The 16,171-nt window shown below is 46.9% G+C and overlaps 3 protein-coding genes and 1 long non-coding RNA gene across 5 annotated transcripts; 3 read left to right on the top strand and 1 right to left on the bottom strand.

Annotated features, from left to right (window-relative positions):
- Positions 1 to 904: 904 nt before the first annotated feature.
- Positions 905 to 4,580, top strand: LOC100841660 (putative ER lumen protein-retaining receptor C28H8.4). The gene is made up of 6 exons (XM_003574852.4): positions 905 to 1,313; positions 2,773 to 2,972; positions 3,218 to 3,358; positions 3,441 to 3,521; positions 4,091 to 4,215; positions 4,294 to 4,580. The coding sequence occupies exons 1-6, from the start codon at positions 1,091 to 1,093 to the stop codon at positions 4,340 to 4,342; spliced, it is 819 nt and encodes a 272-aa protein (XP_003574900.1). The 5' UTR covers positions 905 to 1,090; the 3' UTR covers positions 4,343 to 4,580.
- On the bottom strand, positions 4,385 to 5,661 carry LOC112271961. The gene is made up of 2 exons (XR_002965538.1): positions 5,211 to 5,661; positions 4,385 to 5,107 (listed from the first exon to the last, which is right to left on the bottom strand). It is a non-coding gene; the product is annotated as an uncharacterized LOC112271961 (long non-coding RNA).
- A 1,385-nt stretch (positions 5,662 to 7,046) lies between these two features.
- LOC100841356 (E3 ubiquitin ligase BIG BROTHER-related) lies at positions 7,047 to 10,143 on the top strand. Of its 2 annotated transcripts, none has more exons than XM_010237087.3 (7): positions 7,047 to 7,432; positions 7,553 to 7,823; positions 7,933 to 7,997; positions 8,914 to 8,955; positions 9,063 to 9,184; positions 9,270 to 9,378; positions 9,740 to 10,143. In XM_010237087.3, the coding sequence occupies exons 1-7, from the start codon at positions 7,190 to 7,192 to the stop codon at positions 9,791 to 9,793; spliced, it is 906 nt and encodes a 301-aa protein (XP_010235389.1). In that variant the 5' UTR covers positions 7,047 to 7,189; the 3' UTR covers positions 9,794 to 10,143. The 2 variants fall into 2 exon arrangements, with proteins under 2 accessions (XP_010235389.1, XP_003574899.1); XM_003574851.4 differs by having other exon boundaries at positions 7,930 to 7,997.
- Positions 10,144 to 10,842: 699 nt separating this feature from the next.
- Positions 10,843 to 11,921, top strand: LOC100841056 (chaperone protein dnaJ 11, chloroplastic). The gene has a single exon (XM_003574850.4). The coding sequence runs from the start codon at positions 11,039 to 11,041 to the stop codon at positions 11,480 to 11,482; it is 444 nt and encodes a 147-aa protein (XP_003574898.1). The 5' UTR covers positions 10,843 to 11,038; the 3' UTR covers positions 11,483 to 11,921.
- The last annotated feature ends 4,250 nt before the right edge of the window (positions 11,922 to 16,171 follow it).

Raw genomic sequence — 16,171 nt, 5'->3', positions numbered from 1 at the left:
GAAGGAAAAACACGGAGAGAAAACCAGAACCAATGGCCCGTCAGTATTCTGGGCTGGACGGCTCCACGCGAGCCCATGTTTCCCTGGTGGGATCACACAGCTATCTACTACAGGCCCTTCGCTCAAAAAAAGAAAAATCTACTACAGGCCCACTCTCCCCGCGTCCCCCGTCAGCCCATGGAACATTAGCCCATCCCAGAGCAGTCCAACCCGATGCGCGGGCCCATGTAGCACACGTCCAACCCGAGCGGCACGGTACGGTGGGAAAGGACCGTGCCGTCCAGGTCCAGTGATTTCAATTGAGGTCGCTAAGCCAGAGCAGCAGCACGGGCACGGCACGGGAGGGATTTCGATTGTTTGGTTTGGCCCGGGCTGGCACGACGTCCTCCATCCACTAGTGCAGTGCGAGTCGCCGTCGCATTGCGTTCGTTCCAGTGTTCCACGAGGCGGCGACCTGCGGTGTCGATGCGCGTGTTGTTGTTAAACAATCCCTTCCAAGGTCAAACAAACACCTTCGTTTGCTCAGTTTCAGTTCAGCCGATTCGGTCCAGCAGGAGGAGTAGTAGATCGGGTCAGATGGCTCAACCCCGGCCTACTCCCATCGGCGGCCTACCTGCACTAACCAAAACCCGTACTGGAGCAGCAACCTTGAATTAAAGCTGAATTCCCCCCCTGATCGCAGCCTCCGTTTTCCGAATGGCTCGTCTTTTTTTTTTTGCGGGTACACTTTCAATTGGAGTATCAATTTATGACGTGCTTGCGACTAATCAATCCAAAGATCTGATACATCAAACAAGATAAACGCCACGATTATCCTATACTTTTTTATTTGATTATTATCTATAACGATCTCTTTTTGATTTCTTTCCAGACCTGACACGATACGAAACGAAACGAAGCAGCAACCCAACATAAACCCGAACCCTTCCTGCAGCTGCAGGCACACACCGGAAGACCCACAAGAGTCCCCAGGCCGGACCTCTCGCGCACGGGTCGGGACCCCCGCCGGAGCAAGGAACGTCCCTGCTCTCTCTTTCTCGCGCGCCGCGGCGGCCCGCCGGAGCAGCAGCAGTAGCAGGAGGCGGAGGAGATGAGGGCGTCGCGGAGGCCGATGGGGGTGGTGCTGGGGTGGGTGCGGAGGCAGCCGCCAAAGGTCAAGGCTTTCCTCGCCGTCGTCGCCGGCATGGCCGCGCTCGTCTTCATCCGCTTCATCGTCCACGACCACGACAACCTCTTCGTCGCCGCAGAGGCCGCGCACGCCATCGGCATCGCCCTACTCGTCTACAAACTCACCAAGGAGAAGACCTGCGCAGGTCAGCTCCCCACCCCCAACTTTCCCCCCTTTGCCCTTTCTCGTCCCTCTCGATCCGCCGAGCTCGCGGGGTTCCCCACCGCCGCCTGATCCGGTTCCTGGAAAGTTTCGCCCCCCTTTTCTGCGATTATGCGTAGAGTAACCTTTTTTCTTTTCTCCTTTCCTTTCCTGGCGCGTCCCGTTTCTAGTTTTAGCTTGTCATCCTCTTACTTACATCAGCAGTAGTATTATATTTGGTGCTAATTGACTGCCCTTGGGTGTTGAACCATGGATTGTCGACGGGCGTACATAAATCATCTGCCTTTTTTTCTGGGGCGAGGTGTATGCAATTGCAACTATGAATCACACGGTTTTGCTATCATGTGCGAGAGTTAACTGATACAGTGCTACTTTAGTACTGTCTGCGACTTGGCGCTGTGTTGTTGTACATTGCAAAGGCAGTGGATGAACTACTACTTGGTATGCACTGATCTGGGGAACGGTGAAATTGCTGTCTTGATTTCGCTGGGCGAGTGCAAATTGGGGGGAAGAGCTTATGCCTGTCCAATCCAACCCAATCGCTCTGTTCCATTTGCGTAGCGTGGAGGTTCTATTGCAGATTGCAGGAAATTTACACAATGTTGCCTGTCGGTTGCAATCTTCTTATGTATTCATAAGGTGGCAGCAGAGATTTTTCTGATCAAGTGTGGTTTATATGGTAGTGGATAAGGTATTTGTTTGGACCACTTCATCATCTGGTGCAAAGATGGTGGTGGTTAAGTTGTGCGCCTTTCAGTCCCTACTAGAACACCTGTCTCTGTCATGGACTCGCCGTTCTTCAGAAACTTTCCTGCTTTACTTGTCGAAAAGGCCTTATACCTAGATCCTAAGAGCATCTGTGGAGGTTGCAAGGAACTAACATGAAAGGGATGAGAAATGAACATATCAATGACACGGTTCATAGCTTACATAGTTCATATGCATGAGCATCATCATCAATCCTTTTTTCCCTTCAATTTGAGGTTGTGATCTGGACACTTAAGATCCAAATTCTCGCGTTTTATAAACTCTAAAAGCATTACTGCTATATACTATGTTATGACACTATTTCAGATCGATGATTCTTTTTTCTTTGGCTGCTTAGCAGAAAGTGGGGAATGGAATTTTCTCGTGGTCTCTGATACTATTAAAGTTTTTTAGATAGTGAAGGCCGTGTCCACCTCTGATGATTTTTTTATTAAGGAGAAAGTGAGTAATCTGTGATATAGCATCCTACAGTGTCTTTATATTCTCTAATAAGACGCACTATGCTGGCATATCATTGTATCTCAAGAATTATAATTCTAAGATGAGGTTGCCCTATTTTTCTTTTGTTATTGTTTGTTTGTGATGATTGATGCGTACTTTGTTGTAGCCATGCTCTTCGTTGTATCAATGGACTGATTTGTTGTAACCTTTCTCTCTCGGTTAAATCCTTGCAGGACTGTCACTCAAGTCTCAGGACTTAACAGCATTATTCCTGGCTGTTAGGTTGTACTGCAGCTTTGTTATGGAGTATGACATCCATACTATACTGGATTCAGCTACATTAGTAGCTACTCTTTTCGTCATTTACATGATCCGGTTCAAATTGAGGTCAACTTATATGCTGGACAAGGACAATTTTGCATTGTACTATGTGGTAAGAGCGATATCTGCTTCGAAACTTGAAACCTTTGATGATTTAGGATATTATATTAAACATTAGTTGATCCTGGCATTTTCTTTCCCATGTCACCTGTCCCACTTCGAATTTGTCGTTACCATATATCTTTGTTGTATATTGTGGTTTCATTTAATCGTTATACGATCTCTGTATCACCTTTAGAAAGAGCTGCACTTCTGCCCTTGCCACATATGCTATCTTATACTGGACTTGCTTTCCAGGTGGTACCTTGTGCTGTGCTGGCCGTACTTGTTCATCCTTCAACATCACATATCATGATCAACAGGATCTGTTGGGCCTTCTGTGTTTACTTGGAAGCTGTTTCAGTGCTGCCCCAGTTGCGGTTGATGCAAAACACAAAGGTAAATATTAAATTATACATAGAAACTTGAATGGAGAGTTGAACAGCCAAATTTCTAATTTCAACATGTATTATTTGTGCAGATCGTTGAACCGTTCACAGCTCATTATGTGTTTGCGTTGGGTGTTGCAAGGTTTCTTAGCTGTGCACACTGGGTCCTTCAGGTTCTTTTCTCTGGCCTTTTTTCACGCTAAAAATGTAGTACAATTTTAGTTTCTTATTACACCAAAGCACCAACACAAATTGTGTTCAGTCACTATATGACATATTCGGAAAGAGAGGTTAAGACCTTTTATAGCTTGGATCCACAAAATAAAACACTTTGAATAAAAGAAAACTGCATCTCTACTGGTTGTTCTATTCTATAATTTATCTAATTCTCACTGCAGTGTAGTACATTTTTTACGTCATTAAGTAAAGATATTCTAATATTCTTGAATCGAAGTGTATTTTCCATGTTACCAACTTACCATCATCAGCATTCACGTTCATGCCTGATACAATGTATCCGACAAAATCATAATCCTACCTAATTGTGTGTTGGGTGGTATCTCTTAGTGCCTGAACTTTAAGTTGCACCATTCTTGAGACGACTTTTACTTTTAATGCATGGACTAGTAGCATCATTGTATATGAGGTTCAAAAATAAGGAAACTAAATTCATGTTGCAGAATCCAAGCATTCAGTGACCGAGTCCATCTAAACTGAGTGATGATGCCCCTTTTTCTGGCAGGTCTTGGATACTCGTGGCCGTTTGTTGACTGCTCTGGGCTACGGCCTGTGGCCTTCAATGGTGCTTCTCTCTGAAATCGTTCAAACGTTCATCCTTGCAGATTTCTGCTACTACTATGTGAAGAGGTACATAATCTAGCTTCTGCCATCGCTTTGACTCGAAGCCTTAATGCGTTGCATAACCAATGAGTTCCTTTGGCACAGTGTTGTTGGTGGACAGCTGGTGCTGCGACTTCCTTCCGGGGTGGTGTAAAATCTTCAGCAGGATAACTTATTTGCTCCGTCTTAGTGTCGAACAGTCGTTCTGCTTCTAGCGCCCAACCATGTGGGAACGGGATTCAAGAGCCTTGTTTGCTGCTTCTTTTTTCCAGTTATAAACTGTTACTGTGAAAATTGTACCAGAGATCGTTGTGGAGCTTAGGTTACTGAGAAGACTATCTATCTATATAGCTGACTGTTTATCACCCAGAATAGTAGTTTCCATTCAAGTACTCAGCTGTCCCAGTTCCAGAACAGGGAGACGATGGGATCCTCCATTCCGAGCATTGGATTTGGTAGGATTCTGTCTTGCTTGCGCCAGCCCATATCTGTCGTTTGTCAATGGGCCTGGCTAGGTGGCAGTACTAGGTTTCCTAAAAAAACGGATCAACGGTATTGGGCCATGGGCATGGGCATGGGCATGGGCAGGGTGTCTGATTTGGTTTGGTTTTGTTTTGTTCTGTTTATTACAAAAAAAAGAAAGGCTAAAAGGCTTCTTGCCAAAATTTGCTAAATTTTCACCTTAATGCTTTCCCCAATTCATGTTCTTGTCAAAATTGGATTGACTTGACTTCAGTAGCCCCAACACTTTTGGCCAGGCTTGTTGGTGGCAAGTTTGACTAGCAACCAAAGAAAAGATGGAAGGAACCGTGGCATGACTCGCCTTTTAGAGCTGAGTTTCAACATCACATGCTCCTTAACTTGCCGTGCACATCATTTGACGCTTCGACCTTTGGCGGCGGCAGCAGAAAACCGGTCTCTGCAAAACACCTTGGATACTCGTGTCAAGAATATTAAAAAATCATGGCGCAGCCGTGCAAGAAAACGACGAGATGGGCCGGCACGGTTGGCTCATGCAATACCTTGCTTTGCCGTGAGGTTCGCCGGGAAGGTTTTAAGTCCAAACAACCTTTACCTTCCGTTCCGTTACAACCTGCTTTAAACTGACGAGATGGCAAAGCCTTACCTTCCGTTCCGTTACAAAAATCCGTCCAGACAAGGCTTTGTTTGGTGTACACGGAATTGACGAGGTGCCGGCAAGGCTTATACAGAAAACAACCTGTTTACGATTGCAGACTTCTTCCTCTGCACTCATTCTTTCAGTTCCATATGCACCGTCCGAAATGTGATTAACTGGCAAGGATCACATTAGAGCATCTTCAGTATGGACCCTAAACAGGGTCCCTGGACAAAAAAAAAATGCTCTTCATTCCCAGGGACCCGGAGGGAGCCCCTACTCGATTCCATCGTCAGCTCTTTCTCCTCGACGCCATCTTCTTCCTCCCCCGACGCCCTCTTCTTTCTTCGGTCAGCTCCTCCTCCTCCCACTGCCCCCCCTTGCCTCCCCCGCGCTGAGCCGCACAGCGCCGCCGCATCCGGGGCCGCCCTGTGCCCAGCTCTGCACCGCGCCGTCGCCTCCGGCCGCAGCCCCGCACCCAGCTCGTCTCACCTCCTGCCGTCGCCTCCGGCCGGGGCTGCTGCGCCCAGCTCGTCTCACCCGCTGCCGCCGCTGCCACGTGCCTCGCTCCCGGCGGCCACGAGATCCAGAGGTGGCCGGTGCCCTCCCGACGCCGTGCGCTGCCGCCCCTGATCTCCCCAACCTCGGCGGCGCTGCCCTCACCCCCACCGTTCCGACCCCGCAGCTCCACCCCCAGCTCACGACGACCTCCGCCCGACCCTCCTGCTCGCCGAGCACCGCCGGCTCCGGCAGCCCCCCACCTGCCCGTGGTTGCTGCAGATGGTGGAGATCGAGAGGAATGGGGAAGAGAGAGAGCATTGGATCGAGATTACAAAGGGAGAAGAAGGAAGAAAATAAAATAAAGAAAAGACAACTCTCGTTGACAAGCAGGATCCACATGTCATAAAGAGAATAGGGGCCGTGGAACAGAGAGTATGTTTGTAAATTTTGGGATCCTAAAATTTGAGAGGAGTCCGGAGATGCAGTTTAAGGACCCTATTTTAGGGGTTACTGCTGAAGATGTTTTTAGACAGGTTTCGTCGTTTCAAAATTTGTACTTATAGCTTTTGCAATTTTGTGTCATCCTCATATGTGCACCGAATTGTACTTAATTTTTGTGCGCAATTGATCACAGAAGTTATAGTTGGAAGAGACTTCTAACCCAGTGGTAGGTTATGTATTTAGGTGCCACTCATCGCATTCTTCTTATCAACTACAAATTTCTTTCTCCGTGCTCATTCTTCCACGTGCATTCACGTCATCGGAAATCTAACTAATCGGTAAGGATTATGGTAGACAGCCGTTACCGCCTCTTCTCTCCCTGTTTAAAAACCCAACCTAACGGGATAGACGCTTAAAATCCGTCCTCTTTATGCGTATCTTACGGTTCTTAACTTTTGCTTACCTAATAAAAACGTAGTTAGAAGAGACTTCTAGGGAAAGACGGGTTGTGCACACGATGGAAATCAAACGGTGCAGAGCCCGTCGCGCGTGAGGACAAAAGGCACGAAGGCGAACGTTTGCGGCTAATATTTTTCAAAAAGAATCAATAACTTTCGAAAATAATAATACTCCAGTAATTAGCTTCCCTTGTCTGTCGTGTAGGACCCACAGAAAGACCGTTTGTAAGTCGTAACCTGTTTCCTTTTCCAACTCGGGTTACCGTTTCTATCTCGAGAACCTGTTCCGACTCGGTGGGCAACCGGTTGAGACCCCCGGGGTTTAAAATCCCAACCCAACGGGGCTAAACGGAACGCAACGGAACGGGAGAGCCCCAAACGAAATTACGAGACGGGAGCAGTTTCATTTGGCCTCGTCGAGCTCTCGTGTTATCGCCACAAGCTTCCAAACACCCACCGCTCGCTGCTTTCCTTTCCAATCCCCATGGACGCCTCCAAGGAAACCACCCCCGGCGGCGGAGGAGGAGTTGGAGAAGTGAATCCCAGCGCGGACCAGAACCGGAGCCCCAATCGCCCTGCCGCGGCAGCCGCTGCAGGAGGAGGAGACGACGACGTGTCGGCCGCTGCGGCGGCGGCTGGGGCGGCTGATGGGGCGGCGAGGCGGCCGTTCACCGCTTTGAGCCAGGAGGAGGCGGACCTCGCCCTCGCGCGCGTGCTCCAGGAGCAGGTAACTAAAGCTTTTCGAGATCTCGCGATTTTCTTCTGTCTGTCCGGGCCACTGCGGCCGCGGCGGCGGCGGGCTTGAATTGATGGGTTCGTGGTCTCGATTTTTTGGGGGGCGTTTCAGGAACGGGCTTACATGATGCTGAGCGGTTACGGGAGCGGCTACTCGGGCTCGGACGCCGGCAGCTACGACGACTACGATGACGAGGGGAGCGACTACGAGGAGGAGGAGGAAGGGGCGCTGCCCGGCGGCGGCGACGGGGACGAGGTGGTGGGCGACGCCGAGGTGGACCCCGCGCAGTACGAGGACGACGAGGCGTACGCGCGCGCCCTGCAGGACGCCGAGGAGCGCGAGATCGCCGGCCGCCTCATGGCGCTCGCGGGTATCTCTGATTGTGAGTGTGCAGCACACATATGTTCTCTTTTAGTCTTTCTCAGAAATTCAGTCAAGTTCTCTTCTCTGATCGGTTTAGGATGTTGCTTACCGTGTTTGTTCTTCAGTAGGGCAAGGGATGGAACATGATGGCGAATATGACGGCGCCTATGCCGAAGAAGGGGATAGCGCACAGGTGACGATTCATCCCATTGCATTTGTTTGGAACTCTCATGTCCAATCCACTATTATTAATTCAGCATATCGCAGTCATGAAGTGGATAACTTCTCTACCAAGATAAGGACTTTAGGCTTGTAATGTATGCAGGGTCAGGGATAACTTAAACATTTTAGTTTCTAACCAAAAGACCGGCACTAGTTTGTCCCTCCAGTCTTCAGCATGTGTAGCTGAATGTTTAGAACATATTGCCGCTAATTGTTCATGTCAAGATATACATGCTCTCTTCGCAATTTCCATCTGGTCACCATTTTGAAGTTGTTTAGAGTAATCATGTTAATGCGACTATTAGGTTCAGGGGTTGGTGGCTAGAACTTGAAACGCTCTACTTGTACTAGAAAGAACGCAGATTTTGTCAACACAGTGACATGTATATCATTTTAAAAGACTGACATAGATTTCAGAATTAAATCTACCGTACATCATTTTAAAACTTTGTAAATACAGAAAAGACTGACATAGATTTCAGAATTAAATCTACCTATTCCTGACTATCTGATTCTTGTAAATAAGCATACTCTTGCTGACATGTGAAATTGCTTGTTCGACATCGTATCTTATACTATCTGGGAATTGGGATATATTTTTTTGAGAACGTGGCAGGAACACTGCCTTTCAGTTAGAAAAAAAATGAACGCAATTTACAGAGTGGCTTATTTAGGGAACAAGACCATAAACCCCACAGATTTAGGGGGAAATGTTATAAGCCTATAATAATTTGCATCCCCTGAACCATTCAGTTTAAAAAATCACCTGAACAGTTTGTATATCTGTGAATTTCATGGTCTTTATCTTCTTGTTAACGTCATAAAGTTCTTCCAAGAATGAAGCTGGGATCTGACATTTCAATACTCATGCTTATGTCAAACTTTAGGATGCATGGGAAGATGTTGATCCAGATGAATACTCTTATGAGGTAAGTCAGATAGGTGGTGTTAGAATTCCGTGTATATGTTTTTTTGAACCAGACTTAACCTTCAATATTCACTGTTGGATATTAATTAATGGTTGTGGTCTTCTTAGGAACTGGTTGCATTGGGTGAAGTAGTTGGTACCGAAAGCAGAGGCCTATCTGCTGATACTCTGGCTTCATTACCTTCAGTAACTTACGAGGCAAAAGATAAGCAAGATAGCAACACGGAACAGTATGGACATGATTTTGAACTTCTGTCTCTTAAACAACCTGTCTGTATAGACGACAATCTTCTGATCGATGAAGTTTCTTTGCAGGTGTGTTATTTGTCGTGTGGAATTTGAGGAAGGTGAATCATTGGTCGCACTTCCTTGCAAGCATTCGTACCATTCCGAATGCATTAACCAGTGGCTGCAATTAAACAAGGTATATATAACCGCCACCGCCCTAACCACTAAGCTCTTCCATGTTCCTTGAAATGAAAAGGTCTATGAACCCGTAGCAGCTGCTCTAAGTTCATCCATCAAACGTGATTCAAAAGCATTCTCTCCACCACGCTATATGATACCAATCCTTACGATGTCCCGTTCCATGTGATAAAGTAGTGAATTAGAGCAATGCGGATATTGCAATTTATATGATATTAGATGTACAAGTAGGTATACAACCCATGTGTCTATAATAGCTTTAAATTTTGGAGCGACCCGAAGTAGGAGTACTAGACAGTCATTTCGCAACCTAAAGGTGACAAGTGCAACCAATTGATTTTGCTGTGTCTGCATTGCAGGTATGCCCTATGTGCAGCGCTGAAGTTTCTACCCCGGGTAACAGCCAGGCATGACAATTATATTTATACCGTGGCTGCCGGGCGTTCAATGGGAAGAAGTAGCAGGCATTCCTCCGGCATTGGTGTTCAAGTATATGTTTGCATCATTCAAAGACACACCAGGGAAAATGGAACAAAGCCGTGTGTTGGTCTCCCTGTTTGTTCTCTTTCAGCTCAGCACCTGTGGACTTTTCTTTTATCTTGTGTGTCCTGTTAGACGGTCCTTGTTTGGTCCATATAGATGTAAAAATAACTAGTCATCGCTATTTTATTATACTAGCCTATTCTTTGCTGGATGATCCATTGATGTAAGATATACAGAACTATATCTATAGTCGATTCTTTTTACAACCGGTTCGCCTGTATGCTTGGAGTTGGATGGTCACATCTGTGTCGAAAATAGTACCACCGGAAACTTCTTTCCAATACGAAGTAGGACGTACCAAAATAAATGACGTGTATTTCTATAAGAATCTATATAATTTGAAGTCACTTATTTTGGACCAGTGTATGTAATTACGTGTAATATTACCGTTGATCTGCTTATTTGCCAAGTTGAACCTTTGAATTGAGTGCATGGCTTATAAACTCCCAAACGGCGCCACATCGCTGCAGGTGAGTTTCCATGTAGAGAAAGGGTAGAGAAAGGGCACTTCGAGAGCACCTGCTGCTCTCGTGTGTTTAGCTTCTAGAAAGAAAGAAGCTTCTAGAAGGAAAACAAGTAAAGACGTCGGTGTCGCAGCTAAGCAAGCAAACAAACAAAAACGCGGGCGCTCACACTAAGAAATCAGCGTGCGGTCCTGGTCGAGCCAGCCGGTTTTTAAAAGCTTTTCCGCCGACTAGAAAGAGAAGCCGCGTGCGGCGTGCCAGCGAGTGGCAGGCAATCAGGGGGCGTCGACGTTCTGTGGGACTCTCCCCAGTTGCCGGTGAGATCACATCAGCCGGACTGAGAAAGAAATCTCACATGGATCAGATCAAATGAGATCACCCGCTGCCGCCCGCTGACTCATCCCCACCGTGGCTTCTTCTTCTTCTTCTCTCTCACAACGCAAAACAGAATCCCCGTTGCTCTCTCCCGCGTTTTTATATAAAGGCCCTGCCAAACTGCCCCAACCTCCATCCGACTCATCCTCACCCGCCGGAAAGAAAAAAGATCTAAACTTTTCTTCCCCATCTTCCCCAAACTCATCGTCCACGCAGATCCAAAACTCGGCCTCAGATCCCTCTCCTCCTTCTCCGAGCTTTCCGATTCTCTCTGCCATGATCTGCGCGCCCCCGCTGACTCAAGCTCCGCCGGCGACGCTAGCCGGGTTCCGACGGGTCTCCGCCACCGCCAGGACGGTCAGGTGCGCGGTGGCCGTCGCGTCGTCTGTGCCGGCGTTGGCGTCGGCAGGGCGGTGCACGCTGTACGAGGTGCTGGGGCTGCGGGCGGGCGCGACGGGGCGGGAGATCAAGGCGGCGTACCGGCGCCTGGCGCGGGAGCGCCACCCCGACGCGGCCGGAGCTGGCGGGGACGAAGAGTTTATCAGGCTTCACCATGCCTACGCCACGCTCTCCGACCCCGACGCCCGCGCGCGCTACGACCGCTCCGTCGTCGCCCACGCCTACTACGGCGGCGGCGGCAGCAGCACGGGCGGCGACGACGGAGGCGTCTGGGGCCGCCGCCGGCCTCGCCGTACATGGGAGACCGACCAGTGCTGGTAGGATCTCGACATCCACGGCGGCTCGGGGCCGCCGCCGCCGCTGACGGCTCTCTTGTTTGTGAATACTACTGCCTCTGACACACGTACCAGCGCGGCCATGGCCGCTCACCTTGGATATTTTTTACATTCGGTGACCCACGACCCATGCGTCTCTACTTCTTCTTCATCTTCTTCTTCTTCTTTTTTTTTGCTCTTCTGAATGTTCTAGATTCAGATTGTACAGTAATGGATCTTCAGAAACATGCTCCTGTAGGTAGAATTTGACCTTCAATTGTTGATACCATGTAATACCACTACTACTGATCCAAGGTTTGAACAGAAACCAATCTTCCTTTTCTTCTTGTTGCTGTTCTGAAATCAGATTGTACACTGATGAATCTTCAGAAACATGCTCCTGTAGGCAGAATTTGACCTTTAATTGTTTATACTGTGTAACACTACTAGTATTACTGATCCAAGGTTTGAACAGAATCCAATCTTCTTCTTCTCGCCTTCAATTCCCCGTGTCAACTCAAACATGCGTGTCTCCCTCTTGCGGTTCGACATCATTTTCCGGCCATCGATCCATCCATCCCCGGCGCGTTTTCTTGTCAGGCAAACCAGAGTTGACCACGACGTGCCACCACAAAATGCTTCTTAAATCTTAATCCTAATTTATTAAGACGCGACGCCAGCGAGGCGATTGCTGATTGGCTGTGTGGCCTCGGTCGATTTTTCCAATTGGAATATCCCGTCCCGTGGGCCGCGAGATGCATGCCGCCGGCTGTTGATCGTCGACTGATCCGCCTTTTCTTCTCCTTCTTCTCCTCTGTCGAAGTCAAACTTGACATTGGCAGCAAACCACGGCTCTTTGCAAAATATTGGTTACGTGGTTCCACTTCAGCCCCTAGCTTAGGTTCAACTCTCGATCGATGATGATGACGACTCCTACTACTAGAAGGAAACCGAGCTCCAACTCCCCACAAATCTGCTTTCTAGGCTTCCACCGCCAAGATCAGCCACATTGTTCGCTCCTCTTGCTTCTAGTTCTACGGCAATGCTTCAGTGACCCGTGGTGGTATCTCCCCAGGCAAAGAGGCTGCATGTAGGCAGTATCTACTCAGATGCAGCTTAATTGGAAGCTCTTGGCGAATGATCCAAATGGACAGATTCCGGCATCAGGTGGGCAGTGCAAAATCAAGCCTTGTTGCCCCCACCTTCTCTGCAATCGTCAAAAGCTTTGCATAATCTTTCGTGCACTCCGTTGTTAATGAATAAAATCCTTCCTTTACCTCCAAAAACATAACGATTTCCAAAAAAAGAAATGCAAGCAAAAACCAATCACGGGCCAGATAGAGAATCAGCCTATATGTATTGTTTTCCACACGATTATTGATTCTTTTGGCAAAGAAAACGCAAAACCCTGACGAGACAGAGTTCAAAGGTGACATTCTGTGGTAACTTGGGGAAATTTCTGAAATCACTCTTCTTTTCTTCTCATTCCTTCTATACATATACATACACATGCATGACCTTATGGGCCCAACTCACACACCTAACCCAACACTCCCCCTCAAGATGGGCGATAGATATCTATCATCCCCATCTTGTTACATGCTAAAGAACACTCCGTACCCCTTAAACCCTTTGTCAAACAATCAGCAATTTGTTCTCTAGAGGTTACATGGCTTATTTTTAAAGTTCCCTCATCAAGTCGCTCTTTGATGAAGAAGCGGTCTATTTCCACATGCTTTGTCCGGTCATGCTGAACTGGATTGTTTGTAATGTTGATTGCTGACTTGTTGTCACACAAAAAGTTTAATGGCCCTTTTCTTAGTAGCCTTAATTCTGATAGGAGACCTTTCAGCCATAGCATTTCGCACAAGCACGCCGACATTGCTCTATATTCTGCTTCTGCAGTTGATCGGGAGACCACAAACTGCTTCTTGCTTCTCCAAGAAATCATGTTTCCTCCAACAAAGACACAAAAGCTAGATGTTGACCTCCTATCATCAAGGCAATTAGCCCAATCAGCATCACAATATCCCTCAACACTCAAGTGCCCATTTCCCTTGAACCATAAACCTTTGCCAGGACTCCCTTTAAGATAGCGCAAGATTCTATGAGCTGCTTCCAAATGTTCGCTTCTTGGGTCATGCATGTAGCGGCTCACCACACCCACTGCATAAGATATGTCTGGTTCGTGTGGCACAAATATATTAGTCGACCCACAAACCTTTGGTAGCTCTCTTTATCAACCGGGTCTCCCGACTGAGCACACAATTGGTGATTTTGCTCAATTGGAGTTGAAGCAGCTCGACACCCCAACATACCGGTCTCGCTTAGTAGATCCAATACATACTTCCTTTGAGAAAGAACTATTCCTCTAGGAGATCGTGCAATCTCAATGCCCAAGAAATACTTGAGTTAACCCAGGTCCACAACTTTGAATTCTTTACTCAGCCTCTCCTTCAGTTGAGTTATCTCCACATTATCATCTCCTGTGATAATAATATCATCTACATAAACAGCAAGGATGGTAATGTGATTCTTTGAATGTCGATAGAACAATGTGTGATCCCCATTACATTGTTTGTAACCCACATTGCACATGGCTCGTCGAAACCTATCAAACCACGCTCTTGGTGACTGCTTGAGGCCATACAAGGACTTCTTCAATCTGCACACCTTGCCCTTGGTGTTTGGAGTACTAAAACCAGGTGGAATCTACATATAAACCTCCTCCTGAAGATCCCCATGCAAGAATGCATTCTTGACATCCAACTGATGCAACGGCCAACCAAAGTTAGCGGCACAAGAAATAAGAGTTCTTACTATACTCATCTTTGCAAGAGGCACAAAGGTCTCATCATAGTCAATTCCATAGGTTTGACTTAACCTCTTGCTACCAGTCTCGCCTTGTATCTTTCAACTTTCCCTTCTGGATTTTGCTTCACCGTATATACCCATTTGCAAGTAACTGGACTTTTCCCTGATGGAAGATAAACAAGATCCCATGTCTTGTTCTTCTCGAGAGCTTTCATTTCTTCTAACATTGCCTCATACCAAACTGGGTCTTGCTTTGCCGCCTTCCAATCTCTTGGGATTACCACGGATTGTAATGATGCAATGAAAGTCCTGTACCTCGGTGACAAAGATGTGTATGATACATAATTAGCTATGTCATGCTCAAAACCATACCTATCTGGAGGTTTTCCAGCTCCAACCCGTGTTCCTTTCCTCAAGGCAACAGGCAAGTCCATTGAATCATTTGCATCAGATGGAGCTGGTGTGGCACATGTCTCACCATCAGACAAGTCAACAATCTCAACACTTGTTGGAGCTTGGTGCTCTCCCTGCACGTTTGTGTCTCTGGTGTCACTTGTTGGAGCTTGGTGCTCCCCCTGCGCGTGTATGTCACTTGTTGGAGTTGGTTGTTTCCTCCTATACACCCTTAAATTTTCTTCCTCGTTCGGCTTTCTCCACCTCTCTTCATCCATAGGTTGTCTCCTCGTATATACCCTCAGATTTTCTTCCTCATTTGGTTTTCTCCATCTTTCTTCCCTCATAGGACATGGAATACTAGAGGGACCAAATGGCACTGTCTCTGAAACCTCTGATATGTTACATATTGCTACTGATTTTTATAAAAATCTATTTATCTATGAACCAAGACTTGGATTCTCCTTGAACCAGGACTTTTTTGCTCCTGAGGAACTGATCTCAGATGAGCAGAATACACTTCTACAGGCCCCTTTCACTGAGGAGGAAGTCAAAACAGCTATGTTTTACTCCTACTCTGATGGAGCACCTGGCCCTGATGGCTTTCCCTTCCTTTTTCTCGAAAAATTCTGGTATTTAATTAAACCAGATATCATGGCCATGTTCTCTGACTTCTATATAGGAGACCTGGACATCTTTAGACTGAATTTTGCTGTTCTAACCCTTATTCCAAAGGAAGAAAATGCTACTAAAATTAAGAAGTTTCGGCCAATCAGCCTGCTGAACTGCATTTTTAAACTATTTACAAAAGTTCTTACTAATAGACTGGCTGCTATCATGAACACTTTAATTGCCTGCAACCAATCTGCATTTATTAACGGTAGATACATCCTAGAAAGTGTCATCACTGCACATGAAGTGCTACACTCTGTTTACTCCTCTAAGCAACAAGGAGTAGTTTTAAAATTGGATTATGAGAAAACTTTTGATAAAGTTAACCTCGAGTTCCTTGCTGAACTCCTCATCAGAAGGGGCTTTGGAAAAAGATGGCTGATGTGGATCTACCAAATCACTCATGATGGGTCAGTTAGTGTGAAACTGAACAATGTTGAAGGAAATTCCTTCACAACTGGAAAGGGACTTAGGCAGGGAGACCCTCTCTCCCCCCTCCTCTTTAACCTTGTAGTAGATGTTCTCACTAAAATGCTAGTGAAAGCTTCCCAACTTAGTCTCATTAAGGGCCTCTGCCCTGATGTTCAGCCTGGGGGGATCACCTGCTTACAATATGCAGATGACACCATCCTTTTTGTTGATAAAAATGAAACAACTGCCATTAACCTCAAGTGGATCCTAACCTATTTTGAGCATTCTCTGGCATGAGAATCAATTACAACAAAAGTGAGCTTATTCCCATTAACATGCACAGTAATGAAGTAGTTCCTTTTACAAACATCCTTGGGTGTGGGATAGGCTGCTTCCCCATTAAGTA

This window comes from Brachypodium distachyon, chromosome 3 (assembly GCF_000005505.3).
Source record: "Brachypodium distachyon strain Bd21 chromosome 3, Brachypodium_distachyon_v3.0, whole genome shotgun sequence".
In the NCBI taxonomy this organism is placed as follows: Eukaryota; Viridiplantae; Streptophyta; class Magnoliopsida; order Poales; family Poaceae; genus Brachypodium; species Brachypodium distachyon.
The sequence above is the reverse complement of the archived record's forward strand: the minus strand, read 5'-3'. Positions and strand labels throughout refer to the sequence as shown.

Coding starts and splice junctions, on each gene's coding strand:
- LOC100841660 (XM_003574852.4), top strand. CDS start 1,091: ATGAGGGCGTCGCGGAGGCCGATGGGGGTGGTGCTGGGGTGGGTGCGG. Junction 1,314..2,772: donor CAAGGAGAAGACCTGCGCAG/GTCAGCTCCCCA, acceptor AAATCCTTGCAG/GACTGTCACTCAAGTCTCAG. Junction 3,522..4,090: donor GTGCACACTGGGTCCTTCAG/GTTCTTTTCTCT, acceptor TTTTTCTGGCAG/GTCTTGGATACTCGTGGCCG.
- LOC100841356 (XM_003574851.4), top strand. CDS start 7,190: ATGGACGCCTCCAAGGAAACCACCCCCGGCGGCGGAGGAGGAGTTGGA. Junction 7,433..7,552: donor CGCGCGTGCTCCAGGAGCAG/GTAACTAAAGCT, acceptor GGGGCGTTTCAG/GAACGGGCTTACATGATGCT. Junction 7,998..8,913: donor AAGAAGGGGATAGCGCACAG/GTGACGATTCAT, acceptor GTCAAACTTTAG/GATGCATGGGAAGATGTTGA.
- LOC100841056 (XM_003574850.4), top strand. CDS start 11,039: ATGATCTGCGCGCCCCCGCTGACTCAAGCTCCGCCGGCGACGCTAGCC.